The sequence below is a fragment of the Phacochoerus africanus genome, chromosome 5 (assembly GCF_016906955.1).
Source record: "Phacochoerus africanus isolate WHEZ1 chromosome 5, ROS_Pafr_v1, whole genome shotgun sequence".
Lineage (NCBI taxonomy): Eukaryota > Metazoa > Chordata > Mammalia > Artiodactyla > Suidae > Phacochoerus > Phacochoerus africanus.
In genome coordinates, this window is record NC_062548.1 from 50,977,143 (window position 1) to 51,000,556 (window position 23,414).

Genomic DNA, 23,414 nt, shown 5'->3' on the forward strand with positions numbered 1-23,414 from the left:
TATGCCGGGCCAGGGATCGAACATGCATCCCAGTGCTCCCAGTACGCTGCTGATCCCATTGTGCCAGAGTGGGAACTCCAGAGCTTTCATTTTTATGTGGTTAAATCCATTGTTTTTTTAACTATAATTTTTGCTTTTAAAACATTTGCTCCCTCAAAGCGAAAAAGATGTCCTCCTACATGCTCACCTCTTAGCTCTAGAGTTTCAGCTTTGCCGTTTAGATATTTACTCCATTAGGGGAGTGCCGTAGGTTCACCCTTGTTTCCTGGCTCTAGGTGCCAAACACAGCGAGCATGGCAATGAGGCCACTGAGGAGTGAGAGAGGGGCCTGGGGGCTGGGGACCCCTGAGTCTGACCCGTGGGTGGTTTTCTCCAGCAGCAATTAGCTGCCGGGGCTGAGAGCTGGATTGAGATGACATTAGGGCTTTCCAGGTGTGTGGGTTGGAAGGGCCAAGAGGGGACGGCGTTCAGTGCTTGGCAGGGGTGGGGGTGGACCCAATAAGCACGAAGTGCTCAGAGCAGGCGCAGGGTCTTTGGTTCCTGCGGATGTGAGCAGGTGCTGGAGGTGGGGAACATACTTAGGTTATAATTAGTGAAACTACAACCAGGCAGCTGAGTGTGTGGGCAGTAACCCAGGGTCCGAATGTGATAGGGGGGCTTTCTCCACCCCAACCCCCCACCACTCCTCTTGGACCTGGCACGGATCGGGGTGGATTGATGGCAGAGGATGCTCTTAGGACATCGGTGGTCAGAGTTAGGTCCAGGGGAAGCCATCCTTCCATGTGGGGAAGGTTGGGTTGTCCTGAAGGCACGGTCCTCAGGCCAGACAGGAGTGAGCCCTCCACCCCAGGATGGTGTGGGGGAGGACAGGAAGCAGAGGAATTGGATAGACCCAGCCATGAGATGGAAGTTGGGGGGCGAGGACCAGGACACAGAGAGTAGGTTTGTCCCAGTGGAAGCAGAGGTGAAGCTTGCCACCTGGAGGGCTTGGTCAAGAGATGCCAACCTCTTTTTTTTTTTTTTTGTATTTTTGGGGCTGCACCCGTGGCATATGGAAGTTCCCAGCCTAGGGGTTGAATCAGACCTGCAGCTGCCCGCCTGTGTGACAGCCTCAGCAACACCATGTCCAAGCCACGTCTGCAACCTATACCATAGCTCACGGCAACGCCAGATCCTTAACCCACTGAGTGAGGCCAATGATCGAACCCGCATTTTCATGTATACTAGTCAGGTTCATTACTGCTGAGCCACAATGGGAACTGTCAACCAGCTTCTTTTTTGTTTTTTTGTTTTTGGCTGCACCTGCAGCATGCAGAGGTTCCTGGGCCAGGGGTTGGACCTGTGCTGCAGCAGGAATGATGCTGAGTTCTTAACCAGTAGGCCACCAGGGAACTCCCAGGAGAGGCCAGCCTCTTAACACAGTGTCAGAGGTGCTGGGCTCCTCATGGACCTGCCTCCTGTGAGGCACTTACTGGCGAGCAGCTCCTTCATCAGGAAGATGCAGAGGAAGAGAGTGAGACTGGAAAATGCCACCTCAGCCCAGAAGTGACACTGCATTGTCTGCAATGAGTCACATGGCTCTCCAGACTGCAGGGGGGAGAAGGGCGGGCCTTGTGCCCCTGGCAGAGAAGGTGGCATCCATGCAGGATGCACAGGGCTGTGTCCCCAGTCAGGACTGGCCTCCCCCTGGACGTGTGCCTTGGAAGGGGAGTTTTTTTTTTTTTTTTTTTTTGGCTTTTTGCCATTTCTTGGGCTGTTCCTGCAGCATATGGAGGTTCCTAGGCTAGGAGTCGAATCGGAGCTATAGCTGCCAGCCTGTGCCAGAGCCACAGCAATGCAGGATCTGAGCGGTGTCTGCAACCTACGCCACAGCTCGTGGCAACGCCGGATCCCTAACCCACTGAGCAAGGCCAGGGATTGAACCTGAAACCTCATGGTTCCTAGTCAGATTCGTTAACCACTGAGCCACGACGGGAACCCCAGGAAGGGGAGATGTTGATGAGGGGAAGCTGTGGAGGCCTGGGGAGGGCTGCCCTCCACCCACAGAGGGGCTGGTGGGACCAACAGGTCAGGGATAGGGAGGGGAGGGCAAAGGCCCCGCCATGTTGTCTTGGGCTCCCGCCATGCCTTATTTTCAGTAATGGATTTCCTTTCCTGCCTCTTCTCACTAAGAGCCTGGCAAATGGCTCCCACAGAGGGAGAAAGAGACCTTAAGAAAGAACCTAAGTGGGTTATAAGCAATGCTTTACTGTGTTCTCCCTTCTTTTCTGCTTGTTCCACGTTTTCTACAGTGTGGATAGATGTTGGGGACAACTAGGAAAATAACAAATGTTGTGTGAAAAGTATGTGCAGGGTGGGTATGGTGGTTGAGGCTCCTGTCCTGGGGAGAGAGGACTTGGGGATTTACTGTGGGTGCCTTTGTCGCTGGCTTTTACCGATGAGGCTACCCCCTTGGATTCCCACCTGGCAGCTGAGCAAAGTGGGGCTTGGTCATTTAAGGACCTGGTCCAATGTCACATAGAATATTGGTGGGAGACCTGGCTTAGAGCCAGGCTTCCTGGCCCTGACCTGACCCTTCCCCTTGCCCCTCCCCCTTGGCATTGGCCTCAGCCCAGCCCACTTTGCGAGACCCCATTTGACACATTGTCTTTTTTTTTTTTTTTAGGGGAGTTTCCTGGTGGTCTAGTGGTTAGGACTGTGCCCAGGTTTGATCCCTGGTCTGGAAAATGAGATCCCACATCAAGCTGCTGGACACTGTGGCTGAAAAAAACAAAAAACAAAACCACGCACAAAAAACAAGACTTGTCCCTTTAGGAGAGTAGAATCAAGCGTAAAATCCTTCAAGCCCGCAGGAGTTGAAAACAAGTCTGGTGCCCCTCGTATGACCCAGGAAAGGCGATGTGAAAACCCAGGAGGCGGGGGTGGGGACCCAGGGCCTGGGGCCGGGGGTGTCAGTGAGGTGGAAACAGGATGTGAGGAGAGAGGGGGCCGTGAGAAGCAAGGTGGCTCCTGGCAAAGACAGCCACCTGGTACAGCGCGTTCTGAACCACGGAAAAAGAGCCAGGGGTGCGTGGGAGTCGTCACATCCTGCTCTGGGCCAGGCCTCCCCTGACCGCCTGGCTCCCAGCCAGGTAGACTCTGCCTGCTCGGCTGGGGGTGCCTGAGTGAAGGACAGGATTAGGGCCTTTTGGAGGGATGGGGGATCAAAATCTTAACAAGGGCTCCCAGTCCCCGCCCCCTGGAGGCCTGGTATCCAAGGGTGAAACCAAAAGTGAAGGGAAACAGCCAAGAGCTCACTCAGTGTCCATCCAGCCCACACTGCTGCAGCATCTGCTGGGCTGGGCCTGAGCCAGCAGCAGGGAAGGTGAAACTTTCAAGGCCCATTGCTGACCTCAGGGAGGACAGAGGTGAGCTTGGGCTCTGGGAGGCCCTGGGAGAAGGCGCCACCTTCAGCCTGAGGATCCGGGAAGGCTTCCTGGAGGAAATGAGACCCAAGGGGATTTTTGAAGGCTGGGCAAAGGCATCCCAGGAGGGGTCAGCCAGCACAGGGTGCTGAGGGAGCATCTGGCCTCAGGTGTGTGGGTCAGTGTCTCCTGGGGCCTCTTTGGCCCACCTGGCCAGAGCCCACCCACTTGGCCTGCTCAGGGCCTGTGCTCTCTACCCTGGCCTGGCCTCTCACCAGCATTAACAAAGTATTCTCTTTGCTCATCAGATCCACCCTGCCCCACACATCCCCCCAGCAAACCTCAGGCCCCTTCCCAGCGCTCACTCCCCAGCCCGGCTGTTTGTGTCACCCCGTGGTTCTCTCCAAGTCCCCATCAATCTCCTGGTGGTTCAACGTTTTTCTTTGGTTTATAACCTCTTTTTCTCCGAGAGTGTTTTATACATATTTATTTATTATTATTTTTGGTCTTTTGTATCTTTAGGGCAGCACCCGCGGCATATGGAGGTTCCCAGGCTAGGGACAAATTGGAGCTGTAGGTGCCGGCCTACACCACAGCCACAGCAACTTGGGATCCGAGCCACATCTGCAACCTACACCACAGCTCACGGCAACATCAGATCCTTAATCCACTGTGCGAGTCCAGGGATCGAACCTGCGTCCTCATGGACACTAGTCGGGTTCGTTAACCACTGAGCCATGACAGGAACTCCCATATTTATGATGTAGAATATAGGGCTTTCTCTTTTTTGTGGAAATGGCATCATACTGCATACCCTTCAGTGCAACTCACTTTTTTCACATTGTCTTGGAGCTTGTTCTATATCAATGTGGTAGATTTAGCTCACTGGTCTTTTACAGATGCTTAGGAGGACCATGCAGTGTACCCCATTTCCCCCAGGACAGACAAGGCTGCACTGGAAATCTTTGAACAACTCTCTTTTTCCAGACTGATATCCAGGCAAGAGGTTGTGGAGTCAAAGGGCATGTGCTCCCCACATGTGGGTAAGTCCTGTCCTATTGCCCTCTAAGAAGTGATACCAACTTACACTCCCACCAAAAGGGCACAAGGTTACCCATCTACCCATCCCCCAGCACTGGTGGGCGAATAATGTCCTGGCATCTCTTCAGTGGGGAGATTGTGAGCTTCGCATACTTCCTGGATATTTGCATTTCTTGGCCTGTGAATTCTATGTTGCTGTTCTTTGTCCTTTTTCTATTATATTCTTTGACCTTTTCTTATTCATTTGTGGAGGGCCTCACATTTTGCTTGCCTTTTCCACACTCCCTTTCCTCCTTTCCTGTTTTATTTTTTCTGTGACCACTATCCAACATACTATAAGTCTATTTCTTTTTTTTTTTTTTTTTGGTCTTTTTAGGGCTGCACTTGCGGCATATGGAGGTTCCCAGGCTAGGGGTCAAATTGGAGCAGCAGCTGCCTGGTCTACACCACAGCCACAGAAATGTGGGATCCGAGCCACACCACAGCCCATGGCAACTCTGGATCCTTAACCCACTGAACAAGGCCAGGGATTGAACCCGCATCCTCGTGGATACTAGTTGGGTTCGTTAACCACTGAGCCACGATGGAAACTCTTGTAGTTTATTTTTATATCAAGTGAGACAGGTCTCCCTTTTTGTTCTTAGTTTTCAAACATTTCTTTGCTATTTGTGTACATTTTCTCTTTCAGATGAAAATGAAAACTGGCTTGTCGGACCCCATTAAAACATCTTGTGATTTTTTAATGTGTTGATCTATCAATGATAGATCAAGTCATATGGGATCCAATATCTTTAGGGCAAATATTTCTCTTATGGAGCATGATATAATTATCTGTATAATTATCTCTATCATGTCCTTCAGCCAAATTTTATAGCTGTCTTCATATAGGTCTCACACAGCCCTCTTAGGCTTAGTTTTTGGTTAATATTTATTTCTTTAATATTTTTTTGTTAATTTTTTTTTTTTTTGGCTGTGCCAACTGCATACAGAAGTTCCCTGGCCAGGAACTGAACCTGTGCCACAGTAGTGACAATTCCATGTCCTTCACCTGCTGTGCCGCCAGAGAACTCTAGTTTTTGTTACTATTTTGAAAGACAAAATTCTATGACAATTTCTCACTGGTTTTTCCAGTATGTAGAAAAGCAATGATTGTTGCATGATGATTGTGTATCTGGTTACATCAATGATTTCCCTTTTTAGTCCTAGGGTTTTTCAGATGATTCTCTCAGGTTTTTCTGACAAGCAGTTGGTATCTCATTGAAATGCTGGGACCCCCAGAATATGACACAGCAGCTGTCCTGGTGGGTTCACTTTTCTTTTATTTTGCCATTTCTTTTTTTTTCCTTTTTAGGGCCGCACCTGTAGCATATGAAAGTTCCCAGGCTAGGTAGGGGTTGAATTGGAGCTACAGTTGCCAGCCTATGCCACAGCCACAGTAACATGGGATCTGAGCCCCATCTTCGACCTACACCACAGCTTGTGGCAACGCCAGATCCCTGACCCACTGAGCGAGGCTGGGGATGGAACCCACATCCTCATGGATACTATTCGGATTTGTTTCTGCTACACCAAGACAGGAACTCCCAGGTTTGCTTTTCTTGCTCCCCCTTCCTGAGTGTGATCCCCTGTGATTCAGTATGATGATTCTGTATAATGCTTGCTGGAGCAAAGATGATTTTACTAATTTTCTATTTCTAGATTCTAAAAATTCTACTATCTTGTGTGAGTATTAAATAGTATCAGGGGTTTTCTTTTTCTTTTCTTTTCTTTTTTTCTTTTTTTTGCTTGCCCCACAGCATATGGAGTTCCTGGGCCATATCAGATCTGAGCTGCAGTTGTGACCTGTGCTGAAGCTGGGGTAACAATGGATCCCTTAACCCACTGTGCCGGCCTGCCAGGGATCAAACATGTGTCCCAGCGCTCCAGAGATGTGGTCAATCCCATTGCGCCGAAACAGGAAGCCCTGGTATTAGTTTTGTTTTGTTTTGTTTTTTAGGGCCACACCCATGGCATGTGGAGATTCCCAGGCTAGGGGTCCAACTGGGACTGTAGCCACTGGCCTACCCCATAGCCACAGCAATGCCAGACCTGAGCCATGTTTGCGATTCACACCTCAGCTCATGGCAATGCTGGATCCTTAACCCACTGAGTGAGGTCAGGGATAGAACCTGCGTCCTCATGGATGCTAGTCAGATTCATTTCCACTGAGCCACGATGGGAACTCCTGGTATTAGTTTTTTTGACAAGCCTGCTTGGTGTGGTGGAGACTGGGCTATTAATTGGGTCTGGGGCTGCCTAGGATAATCAAAGCCTTCCTTGCAGTTTTGCTGTGGCCAGGTGGCCACGATCTGGTGTTTAGGGTCTAGGCAGAGGTGACTTCGACTTCCTGGAAGTGAAGGGAGCAGGAGCAGAGGGGAGGGCATCCTAGGAGGTCCAGCCCACTTTCCCATTCTCATGAGCCTATTGTTCCTTAATTATTTACGTTATTACACGGGGATGGCCCTTCACAGTTTCCAAAATGCCTTCCCGGATAGTGGCTCATTCAGTTCCCACAGCAGCCAGAAAAGGCCCCTTCCCCAGGAGGCGGCTGGGGCTGGGGTGACATGACTCAGGCACCAGCCCGCCCGCCCGCAGGGGGCTGCCCAGCAGTGCTCGCTGGGAAGGGGAAGACGCCGCCCATTCACTGTTACTATGTGAGCAGTTTCTGTTTCGTTAGCTGAAGAGGGTTGGGGGCCTCTTCCCCAATGGAACCTCTCACTCTTGCTGGACCCTCTGCACCTGTGGGAGAAGCCCTGGCCCCCTGCCGGTGGGGGGAGCAGTGAGCCCCGCCTCGCCTCACCTCAGTGCCCCCCAGACTCATGTGGCTGTCCCACTGCTGTGGATGCTCCAGTGCCCTTTCCCTCCAGGGCTGCTCCTCCGGCTCCTGGTGCTCTGGATGGGGAGGTGGGACTTGACTGTGCCCTGCCCCTTTCCCCACAGGAACCCAGGCTGTCAGCTCATTGCCCAGCTTGGCTCTGGCAGGGGCCACCCCAGTGGTCGGGTGTGGGGGCCCCTTGTGGGAGTCCCACAAGGCTCTGAGGTTGGTCCTGGGGCAGGCGAACTCTGCAAAGTGGTGAACAACAGGGAGCAGATAGGATTTTGAGTAAAAAGATGGTGGGAGGCAGCCTGAAGAAGCCTGGAGGGGAGAGGGGCAGGGGAGGAGGAGAGGAGATTCCTCTGAGGGAAGAGCTGAGAAGGGTGAGGGGAGCCCAGGAGGGCACGTGGCTTTCTAGCTGCAGGCCTTTCCTCCCTGGGCCACCGCCCCCTGCTTCTCTGGGTCCTCCTATGAGGTCTGGGCACATCCTCCTCGGCCCTCCTGTGTGGCTGGCAACCCTCCTTTGCCCTCAGCTCCCAGACCAGCAGCAGGGAGGATCCAGTTTAAGGATATTTTTGGAGGGCCCCCGGGCCTCATTCTGGCCTCCTGCCTCACTCGTATCTACCGCAGGTCTTGCAGCCCCAGCCAGCCAACGGCAGATGGCAGGAACACTGGGCATCTGGCTGTGCTTGGCCTCTACAGCCTCCGGGAAGCTGCCCAGCCTGGCCTGAACTCCAGGGGCCTTTCTTGTCTCAGATGAACTCCCTGCCCCTGGAGAAACTGAGGCAGACACTCCTTGCCCAGGCCTGGCTGTGTGTGAGTCAGATTGGAGACAGGGCCAGTGGTCATACCCCAGAAAGGAGCAGGGCAACAGGGGGAACACTCTGTGGCTGGGATGCTTGAGGAGGGGTTGCCAAGGGTGTGGCCTGGTCCCTTGGGTGGCTCTGGCTGGGCCGTCCTCTCCCAGGGGCAGGGGGTCCTGAGTTGGCACAGGGGATGGGCTCCAAGGGATTGTGTCAGTGGGGATGATGGCAAATCTCAGCTCATAGTGAAGTGTCCCTGGGGTCCCGGCCCAGGGCGTGACTCCCGGTGTGGGAGGGGGGAGCTTACCATTGTATTTGCAAAAGCAAGGACTAACATGGGCCATCTTGTTTAATCTCACGATGACATCTTGTCTGAGGAAGAGCACTGATGATGGAGACCACCTTACAAGGTGTGTGTGTGTGTGTGTGTGTGTGCGCGCGGCTCCAGAGGGCTGAGGCCAGGCCTGGAGGAACCGGCCCTGCTTGGACTCCCTATCAGACTGAGAGCCAATTTTTTTCTCTGGCAGTGCAGACCGGGTGGGGTGACTGTGCAGGGAATGGGACGGTCACATCTGAGCTCTCTGAGTGAGAAATGCACTTGAGGACTTGTATCTGGACTGGACTGTGTTTCATGTTAAGTAGCGTAGGGCACCAGTGGGCAGAGGCAAGTCCTCGGGTGGGTGTCAGGTGTGCAGGTTTGTGAGTACACAGAACAGTGGGTGTCTGTGACTGCGCAGTGGGCCCTCGAACCCTCAGGTCTGTGGACTGGCCCTGGGGCCACTGGGACAGGACAGCTCCTGGAGGGGTTTCTGGGGGCCTGTCCTGGGGCTGGGGAGGTCACATCTCTGTGGTGTGGGTAAGTGTCCACAAGTGACAGGAAAGGGCTTGCGTCTAATCACATATGATTGCGTGTGACATTGTGTATAAGGACGGGTGTGTGAGTGTGTGCACACATGTGCCCGTGTGGGTGTCTGGGGCGGCTATCTGAGCAGTGGTGGCTTTGGCTTTTTCAGGAACTGTCATCTTCAAGGGGAGTGTAATCCGATTTGAGGCCCTAATCCTCCCTAATCCTCTCGGGGCACTTCCTCTCTGGCCTCTGCCCTCCCAGCCATCTGTGCTGCACCCCAGCCATGGCCTCCAGGTACCTCCTCAGCCCCCAGCTCCTCTCTGGCTGTGGCATGGGCAACCTAGCTTCTCTGCCTCTGCCCTCACAATGTCCCTCTTCCACTTGTCAAACTGAGTCCTGGGGGACTCAGCAGTGGGCACCCTCGGCAGTGGGCACCCCAGGCTGGCTTGTGGGATAAGTGCCTGGGCAGGGCCCAGGGGCAGGAAGGACAGGAGGAAGGCTTGGGCTCCTCATGCTCTTAGTCAGCCATCCACTCCCCTGCTCAGCCTGAGCCAAGATCCCTTCTCCTCTTCTCCGTCCACAGTGTCTGTCCCTTCTCTCCACACCTGATGCTGGATTCCGCCTCCACTTTCCCTGCCACCCCCGGTCCAGTTAGCGTCTCCTGGTCTCCCCGAAGCCATGAGCCTTTCTTCACCCACAGCTGCAGGGCTATTCTGGTGCCAATTAGATGGCTTACTCCCCTTAATCAAGACCCTCTCAGGATGCCCATTGTCCTTTTAATCAAATCAGACCCACTCAGGCAGAGCAGACCCAACAGGAGCTCCTGCCAGCTTGTTACACCTCGGAGCTTTGTCACCCCCTGCCCCCCGTTTACTGGCTTGGACAGCTCTTCCCTGCCCCCTCCCTGGAGAGCCCCTTCTTTTTTTTTTTTTTTTTTTTTAATTTTTAGGGTTGCACCTGCGGCACATGGAAGTTCCCCCAGCTAGGGGTCAAATAGGAGCTGCTGGCCTATGCCACAGCCACAGCATTGTGGGATCCGAGCTGCATCTGCGACCTACGCCACAGCTCATAGCAATGCTGGATCCTTAAATTTCTAATCCACAACAGGACCTCCTGGCCAGCCCCTTCTCATTCCTCAAGTTCAGGCTCCAAAACCACTGCTCCCAGAGGCTACCCCTGTTCTATCTCATTCCCCTTTGTGCCATCAGCTCTTATATGACATTATTTCATTTTTTTCTTCCAGTTCTCTAGAGATACAGCTGACTTGCTGCACTATGCAGGCCTAAGGTGCACAGCATCAGGATTTGACTTCCATACATCATGAGATGATGACCCCAGTAAGCTTCGTGGACATCCATCCTCTCGTATAGATACAAACTTAAAGAAATAGAAAAAATATTTTCCTTGTGATGAGAACTCAGGTTTTACTCTCTTGAGAGTTTTTAGGAGTTCCCTTGTGGCACATCAGGCTAAGGATCTGGTGTTGTCACTGCTGTGGTGTGGGTTGCTGCTGTGGCATGGGTTTGGTCCCTGGCCTGGGAACTTCTACATGCCATGGGGGAAAAAACCCCACAACTTTTATATATAACATGTAGCAATGTTAATTACATTTATCAGGTTTTACATTACATTATATATACATACATAGCCGCATGGAAGGGGCATATGGAGGTTCCCAGGCTAGGAGTTGTAGCCGTTGACCCACGTCACAGCCACAGCAACTCGGGATCCAAGCCATGTCTGTGACCTACACCACAGTTCGTGGAAATGCTGGATCCCCGACTCACTGAGGGAGGCCAGGGATTGAACCCGCATCCTCATGGGTACTAGTCAGATTCGTTTCTGCTACGCCACAACAGAAACACTTAATCATCTTTTTTTTTTTTTTCTTTTCTTTTCTTTTTCAGCTGCACCATGGCATGTGGACTTCCCAGGCCAGGGGTCAGATCCGAGGCAACTTTGGATCCTTAACCCACTGTGCTGGGCCAGGGATGGAACCTGAGTCCCAGTGCCCCAGAGATGCTGCTGACCCCATTACACCACAGTGGGAACTCCAGTACTTATTTATCACATAACTGGAAGTTTGTCATTTTTGACCATTCAATTCTGCAACCCCCCCCCCCCAACAACTTCCCACTTCTGGTAACCACAGATTTGATCTCTTTTTCTATGTTTGTGTGTTTGTTTTGGAGTATAACTGACCTGCAACACTATGTTTGTTCCTGTTACACAACAGAGTGATTCCATATTTCTGTGCGTTTCTGAATGACCACCGTGATAAGTCCAGTTGTGATTTGTCACCCTACCAAGGTGTTACATAATTATTGACCCTGTTTCCCACACCGTACAGTTCATCCCCGTGACTCATTTATTTTGCAACTGGACACTGCAACTTAACCTCCCATACCTCTTTCTCTCCTCCCTCCACCCCCTCCCCACTGTCTCATTTTTAATTTACTTGTCTAGATTTTGTCTTCCCACGGGAAGATCAGTCCCAGGAGGCACAAACTTAGCTGTCCTGTTTGTGGTACAGCCCCCACCCCAGAACAGAGCCTGGCTCTCTAAACACCAGGTGAGGTTATAAGCGCTGGGACCGGAGGGAAGCTGGCCACGTGCAGCAGCCCTGGAGCTGTGCTGGCGGAGCTTGCCCTTGAACCCTGGACATCTACCTCCCTACACAAGCTACAAGGGGGCTCTTCCACTCTCAGGCTGGCATGTTTACCCTCTGGAACTGACCTCTCCTCTGGGGAGCTGAGGGTACCTCTTCTGTCCTGTGTGGGGCAAGGTGGGAGTAAGGGACCCAGCAGGATCCTGACCTTGACCTCTGTCCAAAGTTGTGTGTTTTCAGCTTCCTCTGTAATCAACTTCCTGTTTGAGGGCGAGCTGAGGGCACAGAAACGAGTCACCACATCTCCAGAGATGCATCATCAGGCTCCTGCTGTGAGCTGGGCTCTATGTTTCCCCAAGGAAATGGCACTGCCAAGTCTGCCCCAAAGACTGAGAGGTCCCGCGAAAGTGGGGCCTGTGGGGCCAGAACCCAGTAGAGAGATAGGAGGGCTTTGGGTGAGGGTGGGAGGCAGATGGGAAGAAGCTGGGCAGGGCATTGGGGCCTGGATTCCAGAGGCAGGAGGGACACAAAATTGTGACTTCAAACTCTGGCTCCACCATCTACCAACTGTGACAGTTTGGGCAAGTGAGCCTCTCGGGCCTTGGTTTCCCCATTTTTATTCGGGGTACCAAGCAGTCCCACCTCTGAGGGCTCTTCAAGGTTTATTCATTTATTTTGTCTTTTTAAGGGCCACACTTGTGGCATATGGAGGTTCCCAGGGTAGAGGTCAAATTGGAGCTACAGCTGCCAGCCTACACCACAGCCATAGCAAAGCTGGATCCTTAACCAGCTGAGTGAGGCCAGGATCAAAACTGCCTCCTCATCAACACTAGTCATGTTCGTTACTGCTGACCCACGACGGGAACTCTTTGCAGCTTAACTGCAATGGTTCCTGGAAAAGTCTGAGAACAGGGCCAGGCCCAGGGCAAGCTGATCAGGATTAGTTGTGTGGTTGTCATTATGAAGAGAGCTGGGACCTGGCAGGAGTTGAGAGCCGGCAGGGGTGGATGCAGACACAAGGGGAGCCAGAGGCAGGGCAGTCTAGTGGTTGAAGCCCAAATTCCAACCCCAGGGCTCCCACTGACAGGCTGTGTGGCCTTGGTTCAGCCACCTAACCCCCTTGCCCCTTGGTTTCCCCGCAAATGAGGGTAATGATACCACCCCCAAGCCCTGCAGCTTAGATGCAGTGATGCCTAGAAGGCACCTAGCACAGTGCTAGTAATTGCTATTGTTTAAAGAGGGCACAGAGAGGTTAAGTCATTTGCCCAAGGCCACAGAGCAAGGAAACAGCCCAAGTCAATGTGGCTCGGAGCCCTCCCTGATGCACACGCTGTGCCACTGCCCCCTTGTTCCTGGTTTTGCTGGTCTTCAGGGGAGTGGCCCAGCCTGGTCTTTGATGGAAGTAAAGGTGCTGGGGGGTGACCAGGTGGGAAGCAGTAGTTTCTGGCTCCTCTGGGCCCCAAAATTCCCTTGTCACCCCTCACACTGAACCCAGCTCTGGCTGCGGGGGAGCCCCAGAGTCCCCTTGTCACAGACCCTGTGACCGCAATGTGGTCACATTTCTGAGAACCATTCACCTCTTGCCCAACCATTACCACCAGTGACAGTGCTCTTCCTTAGCAACCTCCTCTCCCCTTCTCGGCTACTTGGGCCCAAGCCGAGGGTACCTCCAGCTAATAAGAGGGAATAAGACCCTTTTATTACTGCAGTGGCCACAGGTTGGGGGCCAAAGGTGTGCTGGGAGTGTATGTGTGTCTGGGGGAGAGACCAGGGGGTTGTCTCTGGCTCTGAGTCCAGGTCCATCCATGGGTGCAGTCCAACCTAGGTCCCCTTGATGAATCATGGATCTGGAAGGGACCCCAACCAGCGGAGCTGACTCTGGCCTTGGCAACAAATTTGGCTCTTCCAGACTCCCTTCTTCTGGGTTGTGGCTGCCTCTCCCCTCTGTGCCTCAAGCTCCTTTCTTTTTTCTTTCTTTCTTTTTTTTGTGTCTTTTTAGGGCCGCACCAGCGGACATGGAGGTTCCCAAGCCAGGGGTCGAATCAGAGCTGTAGCTGCCGGCATACACCATAGCCACAGCAACACAGGATCCAAGCTGCATCTGCAACCTACACCACAGCTCACGGCAACGCCGGATCGTTAACCCGCTGAGCAAGGGCAGGGACCGAACCCGCAACCTCATGGTTCCTAGTCGGATTCGTTAACCACTGCGCCACGACGGGAACTCCACAGCTCCCTTTTAAAATAAATTTTAGGGGAGCTGCTGGCGGCTACAGCTCCGATTGGACCCCTAGCCTGGTGAACCTCCATATGCCGCGAGAGCGGCCCATGAAATGGCAAAAAGAAAAAAAAAAAAAGGGAGCTGTATCATTACTCTAGGTAAATAACTAGGATCACTTACCATGAATACAATATGATCACAAAAATTAATATTATTCAAACAATGAGGTCAGCTTCCCAAAGGCAGTGGTTTGTGATTTATTGCTGGGTCTTCAGCATCCAGAACAGTACCTGGCACATAACAGGTACTCAATAGATACTTTCTTTTTTTAAATTTACTTTTATTTTTTTATTAGTCAAATGAATTTATCACATCTGTAGTTGTATAATGATCATGACAATCTGATTTCACAGGATTTCCATCCCACAGCCCAAGCACATCCCCCCCACCCCCAAACTGTCCCCTCTGGAGACCATAGTTTTTCAATGTCTGTGAGTCAGCATCTGTTCTGCAAAGAAGTTCCGTCTGTCCTTTTTCAGATTCCACATGTCAGTGAAAGCATTGGATGTTGGTGTCTCATTGTGTGGCTGACTTCACTTTGGACAATAATTTCTAGGTCCATCCATGTTGCTAAAAATTCCGGTATTTCATTCTTTTTAATGGCTGAATAATATTCCATCATGTATATGTACCACATCTTCTTGATCCACTCCTCTGTCGATGGACATTGAGGTTGTTTCCATGTCTTGGCTATTGTAAATAGTGCTGCAGTGAACATTGGAGTACATGTGTCTTTGCGAGCCGTGGTTTTCTCTGGATAGATGCCCAGGAGTGGGACTGCTGGATCAAATGGTAGTTCTATGTTTAGTTTTCTGAGGAATCTCCATACTGCTTTCCACAGTGGTTGCACCAATTTACAATCTCACCAACAGGGTACTAGGGTTCCTTTTTCTCCACCCCCTCTCCAGCACTTATTGTTTGTAGACTTTTGGATGATGGCCATTCTGGCTGGTGTAAGGTGGTACCTCAGAGTGGTTTTGATTTGCATTTCTCTAATTCTGAGTGATGTTGAACATCTTTTCATGTGTTTCTTGGCCAATTGTATGTCTTCTTTAGAGAACTGGCTATTTAGATCTTCTGCCCATTTTTTGATGGGGTTGTTTGTTTTTTTGGTACGGAGCTCTCTGCCATAAACAACAGCCACATCTTCTCAGATCCACCTCTCAAAGTATTGACAATAAAAACAAAAATAAATAAATGAGACCTAATCAAACTCAAAAGTTTCTGCATGGCAAAGGAAACCCTAAACAAAACGAAAAGACAACCCACAGAATGGGAGAAAATCTTTCCAAGTGAATTGACTGACAAGGGATTAATCTCCAAAATTTATAAACACCTTCAACAGATACTTTCTGAATGAGGGGCAGGGTCAATGAATAAATATGGGAAGAAAGGCAGGACCTGGATGTGGATGCTTAGAGAAGGTGCAAAGCCTTTGTTAAAACGAGGAAAAGCAAATATTCGACATATGAAAGCCATACCAGCCCCAAATGGAGGTTTTCTTCTTGATGTGTCCACTGTGTTCAGGACATGGTCCTCAATAAGTGTGCCCACGTGACAGGACACATGCGTGTGCAGACAGATGTCAGCCCCCTCTGCCACTGTGGCTACTTCTCTTTTTTTATTCTTTAGGGGCGCATCTGCGGCATATGCAACCAGCCTAGGGATCGGATTGGAGCCACAGCCACTGGCCTATGCCACAGCCACAGCAATGCCAGATGTGAGCCATGACCCTTGACCTGTGCCACAGCTATGCCACAGCTTGCAGCAATGCTGGATCCTTAACCCGCTGAGCAAGGCCAGGGGCCAAACCCACAACCTCTTGGATACTAGCTGAGTTCTTAACCTGCTGAGCCACAACGGGAACTCCATGTGTGGCCGCTTCTGAGTCCACCTTGCTGAGGGCTGGCTGCCCAAGGGGACTCTCTCTTCACTGACCCCTCCCTTCTGTCCCTGCTGCGCTGGTCAGAGCCATCTTGGAGGAGCATGGAGTCACTGTCCTCGCCTGGCAGGAGCCTGTGGGGGTGGCCACCAGGCCGCTTCAGCAGAGGCCTGGCACAGGAAGCCTGACGTCACCCTGACTCACAGCTCAGGCGAGCTGGGGGTGGCTGTCACTCATCACTCTCACCTTCATACCTGCCCTGGCCTAAGGATCATAGTCACACCATTCATTTCTTCCTCTCTCCCCAGGGGCCTCTGCTGGGGGTGTGGGTTTGGAAGGAGGAGGAAGGAAAACACGACCAAGCACAGAGGTTTGCGCCTCTGTGGAAGCGAAGCCGCTTTGCATGGGGTGGGGGGCTGGGTGGATATGCTGGCGGGGTAGGGAAAGACCCGGAATCCCAAAGGCAGGAGGCCAGTAACACGTCAACAACTGTCAAAATAGGTGGTTACAAACAAGAATGACAAAATCATTAGTTCCGGTTCAGTATTTTAATTAAAAAAAAAAAAAAAGCCGAGCCCCAAACCTACTTGATGTGCTCTGTAACAGCCACACCAGAAAAACAAAAACCTCTGACTGTGGCACCACCTCTCTCCCTGCTACGTCTTGCCCTTACCATCTAGCTACAGGGACCGGGGTCCTCCCTCAGGGACCTGCAACCTGGGGGTCATCCAGGTAATGGAGACCCCTCCTCACACTGTCTTCCACCCATGAGTCAGAGCCCCATCTCTGCCGGGAATGGTGGTCCTGAGGAAATGGTGGGGGGAGAGACATCCCTGGCCATGACTCACCCAGGGTTGGGGGATCTTTAGTCAGAGAAGAAGTGGGGGTAGGACGTGGGTTCCGTCCTCTTCCCGCTCTCTTCTTACCCCAGGCTTGGCCTTCACCCTTTATGGGGGTGGGGGGTTTCCCTTATTTGGGAATAGAGGAAAGAGGCTGAGGGGAGCCCTTCGTTCCTTGCTAAGTCCAGGCTCCTTGAGCCTGTGTCCCAGTGCTAAAAAAGGGTACAGCCCCAAAGCAAGTGGCATGGAGTGGGGGGACATACATGGTCACCTTGGGTAGAAATCACGGGTCCTGGACAGAGTGCTGGGCAAGGTCGCCCAGGATTTGGCCACTCACTAGCCAAACCTGCACCCAAACACTCCCACTCCCACTCCCACTCCCACATGGTTTCCCCGCCAGGCGCAGGCCCTTCAAGCCAGGAGGGGAGGAGGCTCAGCCAGGGGTGTGGGAGTCTGGGGGCTAGAGGCCCTACGCTGCTGAGTTGATCTTCACGCCTGAGCCAGGATCCCAGCTGGCCAGTCCTGACTGCTCCTCCCCATAGAGCTGGAAGCCCGTGGCTCCCAGTAGAGCCAGTGACGCCAGCCCCATGGGTCAGCAAGACTGGACCTGACCATCCTTTTGTGTGCTCTGTAATTTGCCGCTGGAGTCAGCCATTAAGTCACTCGCCAGGCTGATGCCAAGGATAAGGGTCCGTATCAGCTGCTGGCATCTGTGGCCCAGACTCCTCGGCTCTGTTATGGGCTTTGCCACATCAGCCTCCAGACTGGCCTAGGAGGAAGGGGTGGGTGCTGGAGATGTCCAGGCATTGGCATAGCCTCACAGCCCTGGAACCAGTGTGGGCGAGCAGCTAGTCTACTGTTGCTTCCATCTGACAGGTGGGGACACTGAGGCCTAAGAGGGTGACCTGGTCCCAGGAATCTCAGGAGTCCTTGAGGCTTCTCTCCCCCCAAGTTCCCTCTGCCTCGAAGTACACACAAACTACTAGCTCTGCCTCCAGCATCACGGAACTGCATACAGATGATGCTCCAACACACACACACACACACACACACACACACACACACACACACACACACACACACACTGGGAAGAGTTTAGAGTTTACAAGCCAAGGGGAGGGCTTAGGGCTTGGGGCTCCAAGACAGTCTGAACATAGGAGTCTGCAGCATAGGGAGGGTCTTTTTTTTTTTTTCTTTTTAGGGGCGCACCTGTAGTGTACGCCAGTTCCCAGGCTAGGAGTCAAATGGGAGCTGCTGCTGCTTATGGATACTAGTTGGGTCTCCAGGAGGGCCTTAGGCCCCAGGGTAATGACTGGAGGGAGGGAGAGGGGCCTAGGGGTTTGGGTTCTGAAATCCCATGCAGCTAGATGGGGGTGGGGGCGCTCCCACTCCAGGGTACTGTCCCCACAGACCTGAATGTCTCTGCTTCAGAGTTCAACTGCCAACATCTCTAGCCCCAGCCCAGGGGCCCAGACCCCCACGCACACCTGGGACTCACCACATCCGCCTCAGGGGTGGGGGCGGGCTGAAGGGATGTGGATTCCCTTGCTCCCCCAGTCTTACTGCTCATCTCCAGTCTTGGGTCCCTGCGTCCAGGGCCCCTGCTGCAGGTCTAGGTGGGGCTGAGTGGGAGTGGCGGGGGAGGGCGGGGGAGGCAGATTCTGATAGTTCTTCTCTCTCTTTCCCTTCCTGAGGCTCCTGAAATTCCCACAAGGCCTCAGGGAGAGCCCAGCAGCGTCAGCAGAGTTCCCCTTCAGAGCTGGCCTGTGACTTGGGGAAGTGCTTCACCCTTGGCCCCTGGAGTTTCCCTGGGCTTCAGAGGAGGAAGCCTTGCTCTACCAACTGGAAAGTCGTCACAGGCTCCCCTGCCCGCTCCAGGCCAAGGCCCTGGGGGTCCTCTTCATGCCATGCCAGGGTCTTGGGCTCAGAGGACAACGTTCTGGCCTAGCTTGGCCACTGAGCAGCTGCAAAACCCCTGGCTGGTCTCAGCCAGGAAATGGGGGGTGGGGGAATAGAGTCCCTCCCTACCAGGGTCTTTTAAGCAGAAGAGAAGAGGCACATCAAGACACGGTTCCCCATCCAGCAGTGTGGAAACCACCCGTGGCAACAGACAGATGTCAACTTTTGTTGTCACAGATTCCCAGGAGAAGGTAAATCTTGGGAGGGAAGAGGGAGAAGGGAGAGGAAGCGGAGTGAGGGGCACCACGGCCCCCTGAAGAGGGGCATGTGCATCTGAGCAGTGGAGAAGTCAGGTCAGAGGGTTAGGGCGCTCAGGAAGAGCCCTGGGGCGCCTAGGTGGGAAGGGGGCGTCTGGGGAAACACCCTCCCTGCTGGTCCCGGGCTTCCTCTCCCACCGCAGCGCCCCTCCCCCCTCCCCGCCCCCGTCCCCAAGCCCGCTCCAATCCTGGGCCCGCCCAGGCTGCACCCCGCGTGAGGCGGCGGGGGCGGCGCGGGCGCCTTCCTGCTCTGCCCTTGTATGGTGACCCGGGAGGCCGGCCCACAGCTACTTAAGCCAGGGCACTGCAGTGAGAATCCGGAACAGACGGTTCAGGCAGCGCGGCCGCCGCGAGAGCCCGGAGCGCGCAAGGGGAGGGAGGAAGGAGAAGAGGAGAGGGAGGAGGGGAGACGGACAACATGGGGCTGGAGGCGGCGCGCGAGCTGGACTGCGCGGCGCTGGGGGCGCTCCTGCGGGAGCCGCGGGAGGCCGAGCGCACGCTGCTGCTCGACTGCCGCCCCTTCTTGGCCTTCTGTCGCCGCCACGTGCGCACCGCACGGCCGGTGCCCTGGAACGCGCTGCTGCGGCGCCGCGCGAGCGGCTCGCCCGCCTCCGCCCTCGCCTGCCTGCTGCCCGACCGCGCGCTGCGGGCGCGCCTGGCCCGCGGGGAGCTGGCGCGGGCCGTGGTGCTGGACGAAGGCAGCGCCTCGGTGGCCGAGCTCCCGCCCGACGGTCCAGCCCACGCTCTGCTCGCCGCGCTCCTGCACGAGACCCGCGCCGGGCCCACCCTTGTGTACTTCCTGCCAGGTGAGTGCCGGCCGGCCAGCGTTCCCCGCCCTCGGCTGCCGCGTCCCTGAACCCCGACGGGCCCTCCCGGCTAACCGTGTCCTGATCCAACTTGCAGGAGGCTTCGATGGCTTCCAGGCTTGCTGCCCCGACCTGTGCTCTGAGTCCCCTGCCCTGCCGATGCTGCCCGAAAACAGCCGCCCCGACCCCAGGGCTCCCTTGTATGACCAGGTGAGTTGAGATCAGGGTTCCTTGTCAATGTCCCGCTGACCCCAAGGGTAGGCGCCTCTGGGGAAAGAGTCTGCCATTTGTGGGGGCAGGAGTTTGTCTATGCCCACAGTCACCTGTGTATGTGTGTCCTCACCCCTAAAGGGGAGAACACCTTTGTGTATGCCTTACTTGCTCGTGAGCATCTCGGAGAGTCTGTGTCTGTCCTATGGGCAGCGTAATTTGGGGGCTTGGGGGGAAATGTCTGTCTGTGAGTGTATATCTCTGCGTGTCCCCATGTTTGATTCCCGGTTAGGATTGGCTAAGGGCTTCTCTTCCCTGGCCGGTTTGCCACGGTGTCTATGCCCAACAACGACCCACCGCGGTGCTCCAGCCCTCTAGGCCAGAGCTGAGTCCTCACCGCTGCCTCTGCCTCTTCTTCTCCAGGGTGGCCCTGTGGAGATCTTGCCCTACCTGTTCCTGGGCAGCTGCAGCCACTCATCTGACCTGCAAGGGCTGCAGGCCTGCGGCATCACTGCAGTCCTTAACGTCTCGGCCAGCTGCCCCAACCACTTTGAGGGCCTGCTGCGCTACAAAAGCATCCCTGTGGAGGACAACCAGATGGTGGAGATCAGTGCCTGGTTCCAGGAGGCTATCGGCTTCATTGGTAAGAGGCAGTCCTTGGCGTGGGACCTAGCGGGGCTCCAGGGGCAGGAGCTGGGGCACCTGTCTCTTGCCCAGCCCACCTTCCTATCTGACCCCCCTCTCTCCCATTTCCTTTGCAGATTCGGTGAAGAACAGTGGAGGCCGGGTGCTAGTACATTGCCAGGCAGGCATCTCACGCTCCGCCACCATCTGCCTGGCGTACCTGATACAGAACCGTCGAGTGCGTCTAGATGAGGCCTTTGACTTTGTTAAGCAACGCAGGGGAGTCATCTCCCCCAACTTCAGTTTCATGGGGCAGCTGCTGCAGTTTGAGACTCAGGTGCTGTGTCACTGAGGCTGGGCGCCACCATGCTGGCTCCCCCAGGGCCCAGTAGCACAGGGCTACCTGATTCCTGGGGACAGCTGGGGCCCCAGTCCCCCACTCCACCCCCCACCTCAGGGAGAGCAGCCCCTTCCTTGGAGTTTGAAAAGCCCCAGGTGGAGGCGCTGGGGATACGGCAATGCTGGACTTTCTCACCTGGTGCTCTTCTGCTAGGGGTTTGAGGGCTGGCCCTCAGTCCTCATCCTGGAAGGAGAATGGAGGCTCTTCTGCTTCCCTCTTCCTCCGTCCTCTGGCAGAAACGAACTGGACTCTACACCCATGGATTCCCACTGGCCCCACCATGCCAGAGCCCTTGGAAGCCTGAGGGCTCCAAGGAACAAGCTGTGACAACCAGGAGCCCTGTCTGGGGTGGTCCACCCTGAGGCCTGGAGCCTGAGCCCTGCGCGGGGCTTGGGGAAGTAAGGCAGATGCCGTGTCTGGACCTCTTGGTTGCGTGTGTGTGTGTGTGTGTGTGAGTGTTTCACGCCTGTGTTGGCGCTGGAAAGTTATTTGTGTTCAACTGACATTTAACACTCCCTGCCCCACTTCCTCCCAGCCCTGTGGGCTGGGTTGGAAACTTAGCACTTTATATTTATATGGAACATTGAGGATGTGTCAATAAAATATTGTTTTGTTTAAGAAACAACTTCTCCAGTGTCTGGTCTCCAATTGGTGCCTGGGAAAGTGCTCAAAAGCCGTTTCTCAATCAGACCTCACCTTCCTTTGTGCGTCCGGGCAAGGAAGATGGAAGGAGGAAGGCACAGAGTGACCTCACCTCCTTGCCCTGGTCCCCTTGGGGCTGGTGTCTTTTCTCAGGCAGCCTTCTGTCTCCAGAGCTGAAAGCCATGGTTTCTTGGGAGGCTGGCTCCGGCCTTATTCCAGTTTCCACCTTTGGTCCTATGGGACAAGATTGTGTGTACCCTTCAGAGCTGGATCCAGCACTGCCCTGGGCAGACCTACTTACTTTCTGGATTGTTTGTGTGAGTGTGAGTGCGCGCGTGTGTGCGTCCATGCATGCATGTGAGTGCGCATGCAGCCGTCTGTGACAGCTTCTGTGGGTATGGTTGTGTGTTCTTGGCCCGCACACACCCATGTCTCTGTGTGTGCCTGTTGGGTGTGGCTCCCCTGGGCTGTGTGTACCTGTGCCCACAGCAGGGCAACATAGCCTCTTACCTCCCACTTTCCCAGGCTGGGCCCCCAGGCCTCAGAATGCCCATCCCTGCCAGGGCTCATGGCAGCCCCTGATCCAAAGCTTCCTGTCCCCAGAGAACATTTGGTTGGGTGTCTGGGGTGGAGGACAGGCATAGACTTAGGCGCTCTTCACAGCCTCCCGAGCTGCATGTCTTCACTGAACATTGGTTACGTGCCCAGCGTGGAATGACGTTGTCTGGGCAGACGTGAGGCATGGGCCCATCCACAGTCAGAGGCTGAGGGCTGCTGAAAAGGGGGTGCCATGATTTGCCCAAGAGCAGGGGTGCTGGGGCCCTTGAGGACAGCTCACCAAGAGCCGGTCCTACATCAGCCTCGATTCTGATGTTTCTGGCCCTTTGGAGGGTCATCTGCCTCATCCGGTCTTGTCCTTCCAAACTCGGCACAAGGGTCACCCCTACAGAAGGCCACCTCTGAGTGCCTGGTAGGGTCCACCTGAGGCGGGCAGTGTAGTTTGACACCTAGGAGGCCAGTTTTACTTGCCCTCTCTGATTTGAGGATCCTTGAATGTGAAATGGGGTTTTGTCATTAGCCTGCACCTCTTAGGGTGAGATTGAGAATTACAGGAGTCAATCCGTGTCAAGGTTTAGCCCAGCACCCGCACAGAGTAGGTGCTCAGGAAACATTAGCTACTGAAGGGCCACTGTCCCTTGTTTCCTCTGCTCTGGGGTGTGGGAGGTGCTCCTGGGGGGGACCGGGCAGAGGTGGAGTTGCCATCAGGGCTTCCACAGACCTTGAGGGACCTATTTGCTCCTGCCCACCACCCCCATACCCAGCTCGGGTAAACGGGGAACATCTGGGGCCCTGAGTCATTGAGGCCTCCCTGTCCCCTGATCCTTCTCACACAGTAGGACTGGTGGCGGAGGCCCCTGTCCCATTCCGTACTATCTCACCTTCACCCCATTCCACTTCACCTCGCCCCCCATGTTTTTGTCTTTCAAAAAAACTGTATTTCTTTTCCTTTTTGCCCCTCCCTTCTTTCCTTCCTTTCTTCCAATTTATTAAAAATTTGGAGTTTCTGTTGTGGCTCAGCGGTAAGGAAACTGACTAGTATCCATGAGGGATATGGGTTCAATCCCTGGCCTCACTCAGTGGATTAAAGGATCTTGTGGTGAGCTGTGGTGTAGGTCACAGATTTGGCTTGGATCTGGCATTGTTGTGGCTATGGTGTAGGCCGGTAGCTGTGGCTCCAGTTCGACCCCTAGCCTGGACACTTCCATATGTCTCAGATGCAGTCCTAAAAAGCAAATAAATAAATAAATAAATAAATAAAATAAATAAAATAAAAATTGTGGCTCAGAGGGTTGAAAACCCAAACCCGACATAGTGTCTATGAGGATGTGAATTTGATCCTTGGCCCCGCTCGGTGGGTTAAGGATCCGGTCTTTGGAGTTCCCATTGTGGCTCAGTG

At 54.0% G+C, this 23,414-nt stretch overlaps 1 protein-coding gene across 1 annotated transcript; it reads left to right on the plus strand.

Moving 5' to 3' along the window:
* Nucleotides 1–19,105: 19,105 nt before the first annotated feature.
* Nucleotides 19,106–21,437, plus strand: DUSP2 (dual specificity phosphatase 2). The gene is made up of 4 exons (XM_047781267.1): nucleotides 19,106–19,581; nucleotides 19,679–19,791; nucleotides 20,215–20,434; nucleotides 20,553–21,437. Exons 1-4 carry the CDS (start codon nucleotides 19,194–19,196, stop codon nucleotides 20,765–20,767), a joined length of 936 nt encoding a protein of 311 aa, XP_047637223.1. The 5' UTR covers nucleotides 19,106–19,193; the 3' UTR covers nucleotides 20,768–21,437.
* Nucleotides 21,438–23,414: the final 1,977 nt, after the last annotated feature.